This window comes from Athalia rosae, chromosome 7 (genome assembly GCF_917208135.1).
Source record: "Athalia rosae chromosome 7, iyAthRosa1.1, whole genome shotgun sequence".
NCBI lineage: Eukaryota > Metazoa > Arthropoda > Insecta > Hymenoptera > Athaliidae > Athalia > Athalia rosae.
This window is the reverse complement of record NC_064032.1, coordinates 13,072,284-13,090,134: the sequence shown is the minus strand read 5'-3', so window position 1 is coordinate 13,090,134 and position 17,851 is coordinate 13,072,284. Positions and strand designations below refer to the sequence as shown.

At 39.0% G+C, this 17,851-nt stretch overlaps 3 protein-coding genes across 4 annotated transcripts; all 3 read right to left on the bottom strand.

The window, feature by feature from the left end:
* Positions 1-7,926: 7,926 nt before the first annotated feature.
* Positions 7,927-10,678, bottom strand: LOC125501826. The gene is made up of 5 exons (XM_048658844.1): positions 10,524-10,678; positions 10,129-10,261; positions 8,515-8,667; positions 8,273-8,424; positions 7,927-8,173 (listed from the first exon to the last, which is right to left on the bottom strand). Exons 1-5 carry the CDS (start codon positions 10,583-10,585, stop codon positions 7,993-7,995), a joined length of 681 nt encoding a protein of 226 aa, XP_048514801.1. The 5' UTR covers positions 10,586-10,678; the 3' UTR covers positions 7,927-7,992.
* Positions 10,679-11,206: 528 nt separating this feature from the next.
* On the bottom strand, positions 11,207-15,257 carry LOC105687974. The gene is made up of 9 exons (XM_012403957.4): positions 15,102-15,257; positions 14,095-14,162; positions 13,881-13,984; positions 13,486-13,671; positions 13,243-13,415; positions 13,001-13,157; positions 12,626-12,911; positions 12,388-12,548; positions 11,207-12,285 (listed from the first exon to the last, which is right to left on the bottom strand). The coding sequence occupies exons 1-9, from the start codon at positions 15,115-15,117 to the stop codon at positions 12,108-12,110; spliced, it is 1,329 nt and encodes a 442-aa protein (XP_012259380.2). The 5' UTR covers positions 15,118-15,257; the 3' UTR covers positions 11,207-12,107.
* A 576-nt stretch (positions 15,258-15,833) lies between these two features.
* Positions 15,834-17,711, bottom strand: LOC105687981. Of its 2 annotated transcripts, none has more exons than XM_012403964.3 (2): positions 17,221-17,711; positions 15,834-17,152 (listed from the first exon to the last, which is right to left on the bottom strand). In XM_012403964.3, exons 1-2 carry the CDS (start codon positions 17,285-17,287, stop codon positions 16,014-16,016), a joined length of 1,206 nt encoding a protein of 401 aa, XP_012259387.2. In that variant the 5' UTR covers positions 17,288-17,711; the 3' UTR covers positions 15,834-16,013. The 2 variants fall into 2 exon arrangements, with proteins under 2 accessions (XP_012259387.2, XP_048514798.1); XM_048658841.1 differs by having other exon boundaries at positions 17,496-17,707.
* Between the last annotated feature and the right edge of the window lie 140 nt (positions 17,712-17,851).

The window sequence follows — 17,851 nt, the reverse complement described above, 5'->3', positions numbered from 1 at the left end:
AGTCGATCGGATGAATCGCTTCGATATTATATCCGCAATTTTATGCAGTCATTTTTCTATTCCCGTATATCCAGTCCGGGCCAAAGGTGTTAAATTTTGTATCCGATGTCGAGTAGAAAATGAAAAGATATTTTTTATTCCCACGAAAGCACCATCACTCAATTTGGCATCGCTCGAGGTACGCGAAATCTGCACGTACGTACGTATGTATGGGTATGTATATTCAAATGAACAGGTGTTTTAGCATCTGCCGGTGCATGGATTTTTTTCGAAATACGTTCATCTTGTTTTCCCCTTTCCGACTTGTTAATTTATACTTCAGAATTCGGAAGTACACCGTGAAAAATCTAAATTGTAAGAAATCGTCGGAGCCAGTGTAACGAGTCTACGAAATTTCGGAGATCATTGGAAAACCAAAAAAAAAAAAAAAAACAGATCTATGCAATTGCTCTTTCTCAACAACTGTACGCCCTTGTGTACCAAAGTGAACTCTGTCGAGAGTTCCAAAAATACCGAACAATGAAGTAGAAGAAATCGACGAAAAAAAAGCAGAAAGAAGAGAAGTCAGAAAAAAGGGAGATAAAAAGGAAAGGACATACACACTGCAGAAAGGGGTAAAAAAGGGTTTGAAAAAGAGGGAGCGGTGCTTCTCTCTTCCGAGAAGAACCGCAGACGCCGACTGTCAACTGTCAACGTAGTTGGAACAGACGACACTGCCTACCACGCCCTTTTTCTCTTACAATGGTTTACAACTCTCGATGAACAATTGGGATGCTTTTATTCATTTTTCTAGTTCAATTCGTCTCGTTGCGGTCGAAAATAAACGCTGCATATACGTAACCTGATGTGCGAATTTCGATTCGGCAAGGTTCGCCAGTCGGACGAGACGCGAGTAACTCTTTTTCCTACTCGCCAAATGGGACAATTATATACTCTGTTCTAAATCGAGCGAAATTTCATTCAAATTAGACGCTTACTCACCGCGACGTAATTATATCCAATGCAGAGACTCTTATCCCCTGATTCGATCAATCACTGTAGCGACGACGATGCGAGGAAGAAGAAAAAAAAAAAAAACAACCGAGTCAATCAATCAATCAATCGATCGATCCATCAATCAAGAGAAAATAGAATTTCAAAGTTATCGTGGCGGAGGGGGAGGGGGAGGGGGGGGGGCCGGTGGATCCGGTCGAACGAAAATTTCCATCAATCGATTCATTTCGATCGCCCGAGCGAATGACGCCGGGTACAACCCGAGGCGTACGGATGAATTACTCGTTCAATTTATATTTCCTATGCGGATCGCACTCGTCGACCTAAATTTATCGCAACACGTACGTGAAAAGAACCTCAAACGTCGTTTCATTATCTCCCTCTATAGCTGCAACGGTGCAGGACATCGAAAAAGGGCATATAACACCACAGTTAATCGTGCCTGCGTCCACGCCAATCGCATACGATTACGAATAAAACTAACTACGATTGAAAAAAAAAAATAGAAAAATAGCGCTAGACGGCTGTCCTAGTTGTAACGAGAATTGCACTACTTCTCCGATCGACCGCAATTATTTTTCCTACAATCGTAAAACTCACCTCCGTTTCGCGGCAAATTAATACGCAACAGATGAAAATCATCGAACGGATTCCAGCGGGATTCCTCATCCACACTCCGTAACAATCGTCGCCGGTTTTTTCATCGTCGAGGCAGAAAAAAAAAAAATTAAAAAAAAAAAAAATTAAATCGAATCCAGCGGTCGGTGACAGTTTTTTTTTTTTTTTTTTCTTGTTTTTTTCTCTTTCGGTTTTTTCTTCGCGATTTTTACACAAAAATTTCACAGCGGAAAAAATAGAAGGTATTCAAAGTTGAAAGAAACGAAGGTGCACGGTCGGTGACGCTAACTTGTCATATTTCCGGCACTGAATTCTTCTTTTTTGTTCTTCTTTTCACTTATCACATTCGCGCGCCTCTGGAATCAGATTTCCGTTTCTCGATCCATTCGCCGAGATTTCTATGGTAAGACTGAAGGGTATCATCGGCTCTGGTATGTGCGTGAGTACGGTGCAAGTGTATACATATACGCAGTGATTGCGAATTGTGAGAAACTTACACTGTGACCGAGTTCGGTCGATCGGTCGATAAATTGATATACTCACAGTCGGAATGTAGAAGGAAAGGTTGATAACGAGCTTATTTACATGAACGCCGAGTGGAATGTTTGGAAATTAATCGCCCTTCAATCCCATGCGGAAGGAAACTAAATTCGGCAGTCTCGATCGTGGCGCGAGGTGAGACGATTTCGACGGTTTCCACAACGATTTCACAAAACCACGTCCATTGCTATTAGCGGGCAAGTTATTCAGTAGCTTGTATTATTTATCTCGCGCTGGATCATCTTCTTTTTTTCACGCGTATTCCGCGTGCGGGACAGTTTCTTCGACGTCGGATTCTTTCGGGGTAGAAAAATTTTACGCTTCTGTTGCATCCGCACCGCTCTGCAGCGATCGCGAAAACGAGTTTAACCAACTTTTTCGGTCTCCGACGACCGGCCCGCACCTTCATCTTCTGCACAAAAGAATCTAAACTCGAGGTTCTTCGAATCCGTCCCAATTTTGTCACGTTCATCCGATCAAATCCGCAGAGATTTTCTCCATTGAATTGTAACGACGTATTTGGGATCGGGAAATTTCGTTGTTCCGCAATTTCCTGATTCCATTAAAACCGGTTCGAAATTGATTTTATTTCGATCGCGTAAATCGTCGTTTCGATCGATCGATAAACCGATTTCCATTATTTTGATTCTATTTTTTTTTTTCTCCGCTCCAGATAAAAATAATATCTTACGGCTTCGGTACGCCGATGTATTAATGTGAGAGAAACGAAGCTTCGCCTACTCGAGTCACGATCGGTTCGGTAAGAGAGAAAAACGAGCCAAAAAAAAAAAAAAAAAAACTTTCGCAGAAAGAGAGAAAAAAGGAGGAAAAAAAAAAAAAAAACTTCGAAGCTCTTACGTACGTACAAAGCACCCGGCCTTATACGGAGGAACGGAGTCCCGAATTTCGCAGCTGATTACTTCGTGCAAGACTTAATCCTTACAGGTATGTATGTACTAGCTACGTAAACTTATTCACACAGAGAGACACGTGAAACGATTCACGGTGCCGCTGCGACGCGACCAGAATCGAAAGGTCCGGGGATCTTCCTTCATTTGCATATTTCCCTGAACTTAGCGCTCCGAATCAATTTCTTCCTTTTCTTCGTTTTCCCAAATTTTTAAATATTCGTTTCATCAATTTTTCTTTTTCTCCTCGTATCCGCGAGTGCAACGACCGCTGTCCCCCGAATACGATAACCTGCGGTCTTTCGGAGATATTTTTCGTTACTCTCCTGTGTTGTTTTTTTTTTTTTTTTTCATTTTTAATCATTCGACGACGAAGGTGACAACGATTCGCCCCGTCGTTGATTAAATGAAAATGAAAGTTGACGGATTTCCAAAACCGCGAGTGAACGAGAATGAGATTTTCGTCGAAAGTTCGTAACGAAGTTCTCGACTTCTCGTCGATGTTAGTGAATGAGGGGCGAAGAGATGACGAGATCTGCATATTCATACGATGTGCAAGTTTGTTGTTAGTAACGATGAGCATCGTTCACAGCAGCAGACCGCATGATATGTAAAACTTTTCTCATATAATGCGCAGCTGTCATGTTACTTGGTAAAAATATATATCCTCATTGTTATACCTGCACCGAGAAAGAAGGAGAGAGAGAAAAAAAACAACAAAAAAAAAAAGATGAAAAATTAATTCACCTGGTACATAAATTACACAAGAGCATGTGTAACGTGGAGTTGACGTTGTCTACCGCAAATATCATATTGTATACCTAACTCCGCTTCCAAATTTGGTTCATCTGTAGAATGAAATCATAATGAAACTCGTTCCCTCAGAATGTAATGTGATTACCTAATTTGGTTGAAAGTTTTCTGTGAAAATGAATAATCTTTGAAAAAAATTTTACAGATTTTTTTGGGAAAAGAAAGATCTGGGATACTCACGATATGAGACGGATGGAATAAATCCTGTCGAAAGGTTCGAGTTTTTTTCTTTCTTTATTTGCAATTTGCCCCTTTTTTTTTTTTTTGTTCGGTAGTGATTTCGGGAACCTTGAAAGTTCCTCGTCGTATTCAGGTTTGTTAATTCAAGCTCCGTTTGTCAACGCCGTAGCCAGCAATCGCGTGAATTCAATTCGGCAAGACCTTGTGGGAATCTCGGTATGAAAAATATCGGCAAGATACTCGCTCGACGTATCCAGAAACCGCGTCGTGTACATAAGATTCCAACAACTGAACTTCGCTAAGTAGACAATGAACGATTCCGCGCTCGCGTTCGAATCGGGCTGGTTTTTTAGCTCTCGAAGCATCGTCGGAGGGAACAACTTTTTAGCTACGTTGCGGCTCATCCAACAGCATTCTGTGTGTACTTTCGATCCCGTGGTATACATATATAAACGTTGCAGTCTGAACGTCGTCGTTTTAGCCGGAGGATTATACGGCGTATACGTACGCTGCCTATATTTCCCAACGTTTTCAGGATTTGCTGCCTCGGCTGCAATTGCAATTGCAATTGAAGCAGCGCTACGCGCGCCCGAGCTCTTCTTCCTTCGACTTTTTCTTATTTTCTTTCCCTCTTTATTTATTTATTTTTTTTATTCCCTTCCGCAATTCAAATGGCAGACGCCGTTATCTGTATACCTCACCGTGCGTTTTAAATCCATCCAACTTTCATCAACTTCGCATTCCTACTTCGCAAATTACGATACGACACGCGAAACGCGAAATACGACAGCTATGTCTTGTGAAAAATTTTGAGAACCATTTCCTTTTTTTTTATTTCTAGTTTTTTTTTTTAGTTATATAGGAATCAAATTGCCAACAGCCGATGAATCCTATCGTTTTCACCCTTCGTCAACGCGTATTTTCGATATTCTATTCGTATGTAAACGAAAGAGAAGAAATTGGCGATGTTTTTTTCACTTATTCTTTTATTTTTCAACGAGTTTTCCGTGACCCGCAAACGCCTCGGTACCGTTGCTCAAAATTTAACGACATGCCAAACTGCCCACGTATGTAATTTCTCGTGCGCGATACCGTATACGCTGCGGTACGGTCCGACTGTATACGACCCGCACGATGAAGATAAAATCTTAAATATTTTGAGAATTTACATAGGTTAGCAAGGACGGGTGTAAAGGTAATTTCGTACGATAACCCGTAGGTGAGTACGTGTTATTTTGTGCATGCGATCGCAATTTTGAATTCGGCTGAAGCTTTTTTTTTGTTTTTTTTTTAACCGTGCAGCTAACGTGTTTTTTACAAGTTTCTCAATTACGGAAAATGAATAAAAGTGACTTTTGAATTTTCGTTCGCGCTCGAGTTTCGTTTTAATATCTCGTATCAACTCGGCTAATTAATCCGTAAAGGTATTTGAAAAATTTTCGTTTCTATTAAAGTGTAAATCGGAAGCCAAGTCGTGGCCTCGGCGAAACGATCGGCTCGTTAAAGCCACAACGGCTTTTCTAGTCGAAATAACGACGAGAGTTGAGAAAAGTTTTCTACCGAAAGCTGCGGAATTCACCCATAACACTGTAATACCTTTTATTCTTCCACGTCGTCTAGACGGGATGCCGAAAACGACGGTACAGCTGAAGGGGCAAACTATGCTATCGTCGGCCATGTTCGTTCATTACTATTTTCTGTTTTGTTTCGAATTTTACCACTCGATATCGAAATTATTTTTCACCCAAGAGATATCGATCTAAAGTTTAAAAAAAAACCGATCCAAGTTTCACAATGACGTAAGGGAACACGTAACGATCGATGGCGATACGTGCCTCAGGCCTCACCACGTGATTTCGAACAATCGTTATAATTATACAATACAGACAAACGTTCGTTTTGTTACACAACTAAAGTCGAAGATCGTTTAGATTTCTATATTTAATATCCACCCATTTATTTAGAACACAATGCTCGCCGTGTTCTCATTAAATATCTATTGTTATTTCCGATCATTGTCAGATGTGTGCCGCCTGCGTATTTATAGACGCCGATGGAACGACGGTCAGGGAAAATAAGACGGGCGCGGAAATAATCGCCGTCCAAAATTCAATCGAACGATGTGGCGTGGAAGAAGAGCCCGCTCCGAAAAATCATCGAACTGACTCAGAAGAGGGGAGAGGTAGGGGAGATTTTTTATTTCATCAAATTCCAGATATCTGTTCGAGCGAATTTCGCTGTGCGCGACGTCTCGGTCCTGCCGATAATCGGACGGTTCTACTGCCACAGAAAACCCCTTGACGATGGTATTCTACGCGAACATCCCACGTGTCCACGTAGTCGGAGGTAATCGATACGAAATTTATGTATACCGTTCCACTTTGCCTTAATTAAATTTCGTTCCGCATAACTAGGATGCGCTGAAAACACACCGTGTAACGATATTATTGTTACAACGTTTAGAGTTGGCCGTGTATTTTACGTCACGAGATATCCCGCGGAACGGGCATCTTCGATATTGAATGTATACACATTATACCTGTGCGGTGTAATATACAAACCCATTATCGTAGGTACGTCGAGCGTCTGGGAATCCTTCAGAATAACGAACGGAAGTTCGAAACAGACAGCGGAGGACTGAACTAATAATAACAACCGCGAAACTGGCGCAAACTATCCGAAAACAATCCTATCTTCGGTCGCATTCAATGTTGTACACCTGCCTACGGAATATCGGTAGTTTCTCCGTTTGACTTCGCTCCGAGTTTGCCACGGTAGCGAGTGAATAATTTTCGAATCAAAGGAACGTGGAAAATGTTCGTTCCGAACGCTGAAGATGAGGGAATAAAATTTTCAAATCGTTGAGAGTTCGAGGAAATAAAATCGCGCAAGTTTTTCACGAAATTTCTCGAGCGATCGGATCGAGAAAATTTTTTGAAATTCACAACGAATAGAATTCGAATTTTTCCGTCGTCCTGGTATAACGTGTGCGGGGCTCGGGGGACGATCGATGTGAAGTTATTTGCTGCTTTTGCTTTTGCTGCTGCTGCTGCTGGGTTGTATATCCTTTCTGTGCAGACGGTGGTTAGAATTCAAAGGTTTTACTCGTACGTGACAGTCTAGACTAGAAGGGATCGTTCCGTACTATGTACACATAAGCCATTCTTTGGTTCAGATCAATCTAAACGTTATACCGCAGCAGCCGCATTGTTTGGATGGAGTTTTATTGAATTTTTCATTACTCCGCGCGATCATCCCAAACCGATACACATACCTGCCTATCGGCACATCGACCGTCTCATGCGTAACAATCAATGAAATTGACCCACGAAGTATCGTTGATTAATTTTTTTCTTGATTTCTTTTTTTCACCTTTGGCCTTCATTTTATGGATATCTAAAGATAGAATCTGACGACAGACTGCGGAATTCGATCATATACCTGTACTTCGATTTGAATGAAATAATTTTCGTAACATCGTGTACGTACCCGATACCACGATTGCGTGTGTATATATGTAAACGTGAACGTCATCGGGACCCGACAAGTTCATCTGGATTTTATTATGTATTTTTCTCCAGACTGGAAGATAAGTATCGCATTTCCATAGAGCTTATTCGTAATACGTATGCGAAATGAAATATTTTTACTACGTTGCAATACGAGCCACAGATTCCGATAATTATTTCGTCGAGCATGAAAAAGATTGAAAATTCTTCCCTCTTGCTGCCTCGACTTTTTCTAAATCCAGCTATTCCGCCATATTCGATCTCTTCGAAGATTGAATGACGATAAAACTAAAGGAAATAAGGCACCCCATCCATTCTTCTTGAACGCCTGATATGCACCGCGAGCCCAATAACGAAGACATTAATTGCAAAGATTCAATTTATTTTGGGTAATGATAAAATCGTGTCACCAAATTTTTTGGTATAACATTTCACCATGGCCTGGGAGCGATGACGGTATTGACGTTTTCCAAAACGGAAGTCAGGCCCGAACTCACTTTGCCTTCGACGGTTGTGATCGCCTTGTCTTTTATTGCAGAGACAACGATGTTCGTGATTATGCTCGCGAGCCAATCGGTCACCTTATTTCCCGTCAATTTCACGGATACTTTTCTGCAGAATTTCGAACGAGAATGACAAAATCAATGAAAATTGTTATTCCGGTTGGGGAAAATTTCACATTTTCCAATATCAGCTTGGAATACTACTCACCCTACATTGTTCACGTTGAATGTGTTCAGACTGACTTTGTAATTTTCCAAATCTAAGGTGAAGCTGATCGTAGCGTCAATGTTTTTCACGGTTCCGCTGGCACCACCGTGGCTCTTGATCGAAAGAAGTTTTGCCTGGTAGTTGTAGTTGACCTGTGAAAAATGAACGGACGTACAACGATGACGTTGGCGCAACGATTACCGGTAGCTATTTCGATTCCATTCAATTTCTGCAGTAATTACCATCAGTCTGTCCACGCCGAGATTGGCTGTGAAAATCAGCACTTTGTTCGAGTAGACCAACTCGACGTCACCGTAACGTCTGAGCGTTACCAAACCCGTAACTCCGCCGTCGAACAAGGAAAGACGACCGCTGTAGGTGATCCAGAGGGGTTTCTGAAATACCAAAATTCAAGCTCATGTTTCGTTGATGATATTACGGAGACCAGTCACTGGTGAAATTTTACTAAAATCCTTTGCAGAGTTCACTTTTTACACACATCGGTTTCACTTTCTTGACCTAGGCTCACATCCGCCCGAGTCGTCTGGGGTCGTTGTACTTGAAATCGAGAGTGGAGTTTGGTTTACTTTAATTTCACGCTGTATCCTCATTAACAAGTTACTCTCACTTTCGTGAAGGATTTCGAGTTCCAAAACCTAGAAATCCACATTTCATCGTCGCGCCCTAAAAATCTGGATTCGCTAATCTGACCTCCTGGGCCGGGCTGGATTTTTCTACTTTTTTTTTTTTTTCTACGGTCAGGTCATCGTTACGTCGCGCTGTTTGAAAAAAGGAGAATTCTAGCTCGTGGGTAACGTCTAATGTTCAATATATTTATATGACCTCACTTTCGCTTTCATGGCTGCGAAGAAGAGGGACACAGTCCGCAAACGTCGCGTAGTCGGTTAAGGTCAGTGACAGTCCTTTACAGATTTCACTCTCGCTCTCTTCGAAGGTTTTCAAATATAGAAATCACTTTCGAAGAACTCTCAACGCGTCTCTCGACAGCTTTCACCCCACCTTCTTATGCATGGATATGAGTGTCCCGGTGACCCAAAACTTTCATTTTCATCTCGCCCTCGAATCCCACTTTCCCCAATCTTGCTAACTACACATCTACCCAAATGTGTTTTTGGGTCAGTCCTCGGTATCCAGTGCATCTATTTCTTTTTTTAAAAACCGCGTGGTCAAAACGAGGTCACGGTCACGTAACGTAAAATTAAAACAACCATTTTTTTTCTCTCATTTTTTTAATCACCATTTATTTCCCATAATGGTGATTAAAAAAATGAGAGAAAAAAAATCCGCGAATATTTTCCGCGGCATTTTGTACCGGGACGAAAGTTTCGCGATTCTCACGTGATAAATTATACGGAGAAAAAAAAATACCGAGGCGAAATAAATATTTTTAAACCGAAAGAAAATAAAATTCTCAAACGGTTGTTAATTATACGTTTCGCTTCGGTCGATAATTAATCTGCGCGGTTAAATTTATCAAACGATTTCATATTATAATATGATATAAAAACAATTAATCTGATCGAAAATAACACGACCGCACATTTATCGTATCATTATACGTCGTTAATGAAACGATAAAATTTATCGAATCTCCGCCATCGCAGTATGGAAAATAGTTAAATATCTTTTTCGGCATTAAAAACACCTCGATACGATCGACACAGATTTCGGTATAATATATCTTGCAATTAAATCAAATTCCAACGCTTTCGTAACGTTTCATTATTTCGCGTAGCGTACTCAGCTCATTCGGTTCTTTATCTTTTCTCTTCACTCGCGAGTCTCGGGTGGAAATTATTTATAGATTTTCTTTGAATAAAAGTTTTCAATCTTACCTCGGAGAAGCTTTGCGTAATATTGGTAATCGAAACTGGTTCGATATTGTTACTCCTAATGTACTCCTGCAAAGTACCGATCACATTGTCAATGTATTCGTTCAGGCTCGCCTCGTAAACGGGAGCATTGCTTCTATGAAATGGGAAAAGAATAGGAAGATTTTATATCTAGATAATCTTGACCGTTGGGTAAAATTTTTGTCGAAATAACAGTTAAACAATTTCGTAATAATTGTCGAATTCACCAGCCAGTTCTTATTGCAATGAAGAACAATGAATAATATCTCTGCTTTATAGGATATTTTTCAAAATTCTCCAAAATCTGGTGCTTCCTATATTTTTGAAATTTTTGAAATTGATGTATATGCAATGAAAAAAAAAATGTCAAATCTTACGGATTGGTTGCTGCTGCCGAAACTGCGGCTACAGAGAGTAATAAAATGATGAAAGTCTTCATGTTGATTTGTTCGAACTGATTTAAATTTCATAAACAATGACGGTTTTATATAGATTTGCCATAAAAGGAGTGAAAAAAAAAAAATCAGAGAAATCACTGAGATTATCAAAATCTGATTGAACTCGGATAAAGAATAAAGAAAAAAAATAGCTTCTTCAAGTCGTGCACATACGTCAACTTTATTGTCACCCACCCCTTGCTCCCGATTTCAGAACGTGTGCGTATTCATTGTAATTACTAGACAAGCGAGATAAACTTGTTAATGAAAATCTGATAATAGTAAAACGTAATAAAACAAATAAATAACAATAAACACAAGCCCAAAAAATCTTTTTTCTGTCATTAAAGTGTGTCATTTTACACTTCACACTTGTGAGAATTTCATTATTATTATCAGCTGATAACATTACCATCTGACACCTGCAAGGCTGTGCGATCAAACATCTGCGGTACATATTATTTTATTGATTTTTTTGTTATCGCTTTAATTGAATTTCAAAAAAATCTGATACTCACAAAAATCATTCGATTGCGACATGTTAAGCTTATCAGTTTGATTCATTTTGGAAATTTAGTATCAAGCGAGAATTGAACACGTATGCAGACAAATTATTCTCGAGATATGGTGCGTGAAATGTTATTTTATTATATATAATATCATTTTATTACAACAATCAAATAAAATATAGAATAATAATTATTATAATTACGTTTTTTTTATTCCCTCCAGTAAATTACTGGCAACCCATAACATTTTTGCGACACGTGAACCACGTGTCGCACCAACAACAATAGTAATATGATGACACGTGTGTATTATTATTATATGAATATCTTTAAAACTGTCTATTAAAAAATATCGCGAACAATAACTTTAGTTTTTGCCTAGGTATTGAAATCGTTAATATGAATGTGTAATCATTGCTTTCTTGTTATTATTGACATTATAAGCCTCATCGTTATTTTTCAAATGAGTTTTGAGCGGTTTTTGATGAATGATGAAAAAAAAAAATTGACAAAGTTATTTTAATATTAGGTAACAGAGAAGAATAAACTCATTAAATTCTAATTATAAGAACGAAGCAAGAAGAACATCAAATCTGACAAAATTTTTCGTATAGACAAAAATGATCAAAAGTTTAAAATCTCGAGAGATTTTAAAAATCCGTGCAAACAATTCATGCTAGTTAATTTCACCGGTAAAGCATAGAATAAGGTTCAATACTGGAATGCGTTAATTTTCTTCTGTTTTTAAATGCGATTGATTCGTCGTAATCAAAAAATAAGCTTACGGAAAAAATTTCCTAGGTTTCCTCCGGATTTGAGCGTGCTAACGCGACACGTTCAAGAGTTCTTCCAATCGAAGTGCGGTCGAATATGAAAAAGAAATTCAAGCGAAGAAATTCATCCTGAATAACTTGGTGTAAAAATAACTTTGATTTCTAGACGGTTCCTGCAGTTGTAGACTAGAATCTTCAACGTCATTCTCGACCGGTAGTTCGACACCATGATAAAAAGATAGTCATTTTTTTAACAAAGAATTAACATCGAAATTTTCAAGCACTTTGTTAACATTCTCTTTAACGTTAACCTCGACGAGAGGTGCCACCTTCCAACGCAGGATGCTTGCGATCCAGGAAGATATCTTTGATGTCAACCAGTTGAGGCCGCCCAACCCCGTCACGTGAGCCTCAATTTCGCTGCAATTGAAGGATAGAATTGAAAAAAAATATGAAATTAAAACTGTAGGACTGCATCCTCCAACTTGTCGTTCAGCCAAGAGAAGTGAAAGATTTACCGACCTAATATCGGTGATCTTGAAATCTGCTAATCGAATTTTCACTTTCTGATCAGTTTTTTCAAGAATAAATTTGAAAAGCGCTTCGTTCCGACCAACGGTCGTCTGAATTTTTCCTGTGGGCCCAACGTCCATCAACTTTGCCGTGTAATGGTCATAGGAAATCTGATAATACGGAAAAATTAATATTCGTTGATATTAAACGCAGGGATTCTTACGCATTTGCAGAATTTGCCACAAACCTTTAGCTCTGTGAGCCCCACTCTTCCAAATATGACAAATTTTCCATCTTCGATAGCGATACTGACATCGCCTTTTCTGGCCAAACTTGCCATGTTTTGAAAGGTGCCATTTCTGGCGGTGAAATGTCCGGTCGTCACAACAGTTGCGAGTTTTTTTTTGAACGAAGCGTCGATATCTGGCCCTGGAATCGTCGAAAGGTTCAGCTCATTGATCCTGTTGTTCGCGTTCGCGATGATCTTGTCGAAAATATCATTTGTCACCACGTTTACTGCGTTGCTGTGTTCTCTGAAGTAAAAGAAAATTGTTAGCGTAAGAAATTTCATACTTCACGGGGTTCTACTTCAGGTTTCGGACGACCAATTTATTGCACTCACATCGTTCCGTCAACGTAATCTGATTCTCCTTGAAGAAGATCGCTGGCTGATAGTTCGCACAAAACTTCGTCGAGTTCCATTTTCAACAATTTAGTTAACAGGTGAGTCAGATCCATCCACAAATGAGAACCGAGCGTTTCATCCTTGAATAGATTAGCTGAAAAAAACGAACACGAAAAATTTGTACTCCCGGTCAAGAAGATTATCCATTCGAGAGCGAGAAATGCGAATCTTCAGCTCACCGGTACTATCGACGCCAAGTTCGACGGTCGCCTCTCCCTCGTTATCCTTATGAACGGTTTTTATGGTCGTATTTTCAGGTTTGTAACAAAGTGAATAATTTTTCGTTAGAAAACAGTCCTCTATCGGATAAACTCCAATTGGTCCTTCAGCCTTAACATTTTTGAAGGTAATCCTGTGGAAGAATTGAGCTAATGAATTATTTGTTGAAAATATTTGATTCACAACTAGCTTTCGGTACTCACGTAACTTGACCAGATGTAGCGAGAGGCAGAACATAATCAAGGGCGCTATTGTTTACGTAAAAATCTGCGGTCACTTCTAGGTCACCGATGTCTATATTAGCTGCTAAGAAGAAAGACTCGAGGCAGGAGTTTATACTGGTAAACCGAAAATCTGGCTCACGAAGAAGCTTCACATTTGTTAACTCCCTGTATTAAGAGGAAAAAGAAAACTATTAAACTATTATCACGAATAAAGTCGGCCGACTTTTCCGATTGCTTATTAGCCCTGAAATTCGCGTTTTTCAGGGCAATTCGCGTTGTGGATAGTTGGAATAACGCATCATTTGCGTGAACTGTTATCAGTGATATCAAAGTAAACGAGAATTCCAAAAACGAGTACTTTATTCTCTACTTACACGTGCGTGTCGTCCTTTACAGTGAAGAAAACGTCAGAAAGCGAGTGCTGCTTATTTGGGGTATCGCTCCATATTGATCGGCGTACAGCAGCGTTAGTAAACGCCTATGAATTCATTAAAAAATATGTTTTATTACGATAGAATTTTTTGTTTATTTATTTTTTTATTGTTTCTTCGATTGTTAATAGTTGTAGGTATCTTCTGTAATCAATACCCTCGTAATCATTGTCTCGACTGTTTCCTTGGTCCATTGAAGGGCCTGAACGATGTCCGGATCTCGGACTGCAACAAATGTTAAAAAAATCTCTTCTTTATCAATCGAACAAGCATTGCATAGCACTATGACCTTTTAAAAAAGGATTTCATTGACCTAGGCTCATTCGACCTTTGGAATAAAGGTTGATTCACTGAACTTTTGAGTAAATCAATTACTGTATGGGCGTAAATAATGAAAAGAAGTATCGTGGATTAGACGTCAGCGAAAGCCTTCCGATTTATAAAAATGAGAACCATCTATTTAGTGCTTTGAGGCCGAATTCAGATAAGTTTGTATTGTTTTATGGTTTGAAATATGAAAATTTGAATTTGAATTTCAGATTCTTCCATTTTCTTTTTATCGCAATTTTCCGCCATAAATTGAATTTCGATTGCAGGTCCGCAACTCCGACCCCGAGATATTTCTTAAAAAAAAAATGGGTCGCTCGATTTGAATATTCGAAATTCGAATTCTGCGCGTTATTCCTGCCTTTTCATTCAACTTCGTAAATTACATGCGATTACGAATTGCGAATCTCTAACAGCAAAAACTCTTCGTTTAAGAGCATCTGGATTCAAAAGATAAACTCCAACGTGTCTACGTGGCGTGTTTAATCTATTTGTGATACGAAGATTTCAGCTGGACAGATGCGCTCTAACCTCCTAAAATCTACGGCGTCAAACTTTAAGACATTTGTTGGTAAGGCACGATAAAAAATACTGTAATTTTACCTTGAAAACAGTATTTTTTATTGCAATAGTTATTTTGTAAATTCCGAACAACTGTTTGGTATGTACATTTGAGTTATCATTTTGGCGATAGCTGATTGTGAAACCAATTGCGACGTCGTGCTGCTAAATTGGAAAACATCAAATTTAGTTGATGTAATATTCATAAAGATTGAAATCGGAAGTGACTCTGTAAAATGAGAAAGTATTTTTTGTATTCCTTTTCAAACTTCCTACCTTCAAACACTTCCATCGTACTTTTCCCAGTGAACAATGCAGCATGTAACAATGTATTTTTCAAAGATGTTCCTGGCTACAATTGACAGCTGATGGGTTGGAACCACGTTGGGAACTATCTGCGACTAATTCCGTTCAAGTTTACAGAGGGTCGCGATCTGGCGTAAAAAAGTTCAAGCTCCCTCTAAGCCGAACGGGTGAGCTTGTATTTTACCGACTAACGAAAAATAAATAAATAAACAATCACATTGCATCTACAGTCAACTTTACCGACAGTTCATCTCCAGAATGACATAAGATGATTTTGACATCTTCAGTCAACGATTTTGATGTCAAAGTATTTCCAAAAAAAGGCATGTTATTACTTTGCATTTAATTTTTTTACGAATGTGATAAGCTATTCTAATCTAGCTGATCTAATCTATTCTAATCAATTTTCAGTGATTCTTTTCAAGATCTAGATGACAGGATAAAAAGGCTCTGCTTCATTTTATCTTCTATATCACGTCGAGTGAAGATTTGTTACCAGCATAATATCCGGCATCCTTTTAAATTTGATAACTTTCACTGATTGTGAATCTTTCCATTGCTGCACAAATGGATTTAATGTTTGTTCATTTGCCTATCCTTTGGTATTTACTGGCACTTTCAATCTTTAAAACTAACGGTAGGTCATTGGAATCCTATCAGAGCATCATTTAGATAATATGTAGACAAATTATACTCAATTCATTAATTCAAATCATTTATTTAATAGTCAAAAGATACGTTAGAGGCATGTTATTAATATTTCAAACCTTGATAGGTTCCCTGGGGTAATTTCGCTCCTTCCTGTCGACCGTAATTATCGGCTAATAATGTTGTTTTTGAATTTTCAAACTTTTCCCCCCGCAGCGTTAATTTTGATTATATCTAAACGAGGATTCCCTTGACTCTAAAGTCTGGAATGATTGTAATTTTTTCTCTAAGCTCATCGACTTCGCACGCATAGGTTGGACAATCATAGTCCTGAATTCCTGCCCATCTTTCACTGGTTACTGGATTATCACAAAGTTGATCCTCGGGATTAAGGGTGTTCGAACAGCACGTATTCACTTGAACAAACGCGATGGCTTTTTGAGAGTGCTGATCGTAAATAACTTTCCAAAAATATCTTGGTACAGGTATGGCTGCACGCTTTGATCCCTTATTGGGAAAGTATAAAAATAATTCACGATAAATATTGTTAATGTCAGGTAGACCATCGATTCCATAGACCCCAGTGAAAACGATTAAGTCTTTCTCCAAAAAATTAGCGTATTTCCTAACTGCGCTTTCAAGGTAAGACCAAGCTTGAGCGTTGCATCGTTGCCACTGTGGTTCCTGATTAATGTAATAAAATGTGGCTCGCTTTTGAAAGTCGTAAAGAAAATCTGCATTCGGAGCAAGATGACCTCGTGCTAAGTAACTATTTCCTGTCTTTTTTATGTACTCCATCCCCAAGGAGGCAGAGTCCAGGATTCTCCCCATCGTGGCGATCTGTACGTTCCGTTTATACTGAGCTTCGTAATCAATAATGTGATCCCTGTTGACCTTGAAAGACGATCTAGGTCGTCCCGAGGTAACGCCAATCTCTTTGACAAGTTCATATCGACTATAAGCCGTAAGAACTTTCACCGGATCGTGACAAACTTCGATTACCTTTTCAAACTCATCGCCAAAGCTGAATCCTATTTCGTATTTTACGTAGGAATCGGGATGACATCTGCCAACAGTTCTTTGCTCATCCGAAGGTGCATTCCGGCAGCCCAAGTCCTGGAATTTCTTTTTTTCACCGAGAACTTTGAACAAATCGTCCTGCACACATTCGGCCATTACGTCACTCGCAGCAGAAGTTCGACTGAGATTTAGAAAACTATTATCCTGTCCATTGCATACAAGTCGGACTTGGTCTCCTCTCGAATAATGGAAGATCCCAGAATTGTCAGGATACCGAAATCCTGGCCCGTTAGAATTTAAAATCAGCGGTACTTTCGGTGGTAAATCTTTTTTCACCGAAACAGTGCAGTGACCTGAAATAAAACTCGATTAGCACTTGGAATTTTTTTGGGGTAATATGAACATAAAAAATTAAAATCACCTTGCACAGCACTAAAATTATACATTAAAAGGCTAAGTACAAAAGAGCACTGTATGATTAAACGCATGACGAAAAATCGTGTAGAAAAAGTAAAATATTTCTATGTTAATCGAGATGTCGAATTTATCTGATGGTAAACGTACGAGAAATAACGCAAAATTAATTTAGAAAGCTGGCTTCTGTGGAAAAATGAAAAGTTAAAGGTGGGGATGGTTTACTGGGTTAACATTTATCGAAACGTAATGATAAGGAATGATAAAAGAATACTTCCAAACCACGAAAAACTGATGTCAGTCGGTTGCGATAAAAAAACTTATGGACTTGTAGAAAACCACCAAAATACCGGTCGGTTTTCTTAGATCACGACGTTTTTTTTCTTGTGAGCGTTTGACTCAACACAGTTAATGCAATCAAATTAACCCAAAGGGACTTGAAATCAACTCGGGATGTAACTTGGAAACCTCATTAGGTTCGTGATTGCGCTAAACTGAACAAGGCTCTGAATAAATCTACGTGCTGATGAGCATTCGATATGATTCGATGATTCTTCTCAAGGTCTAAGTGGCCGAGAAGAATCTGCGTTCAGCATTTTATCATCTACGCGTCTAGGATTATTGATTACGTAACTATA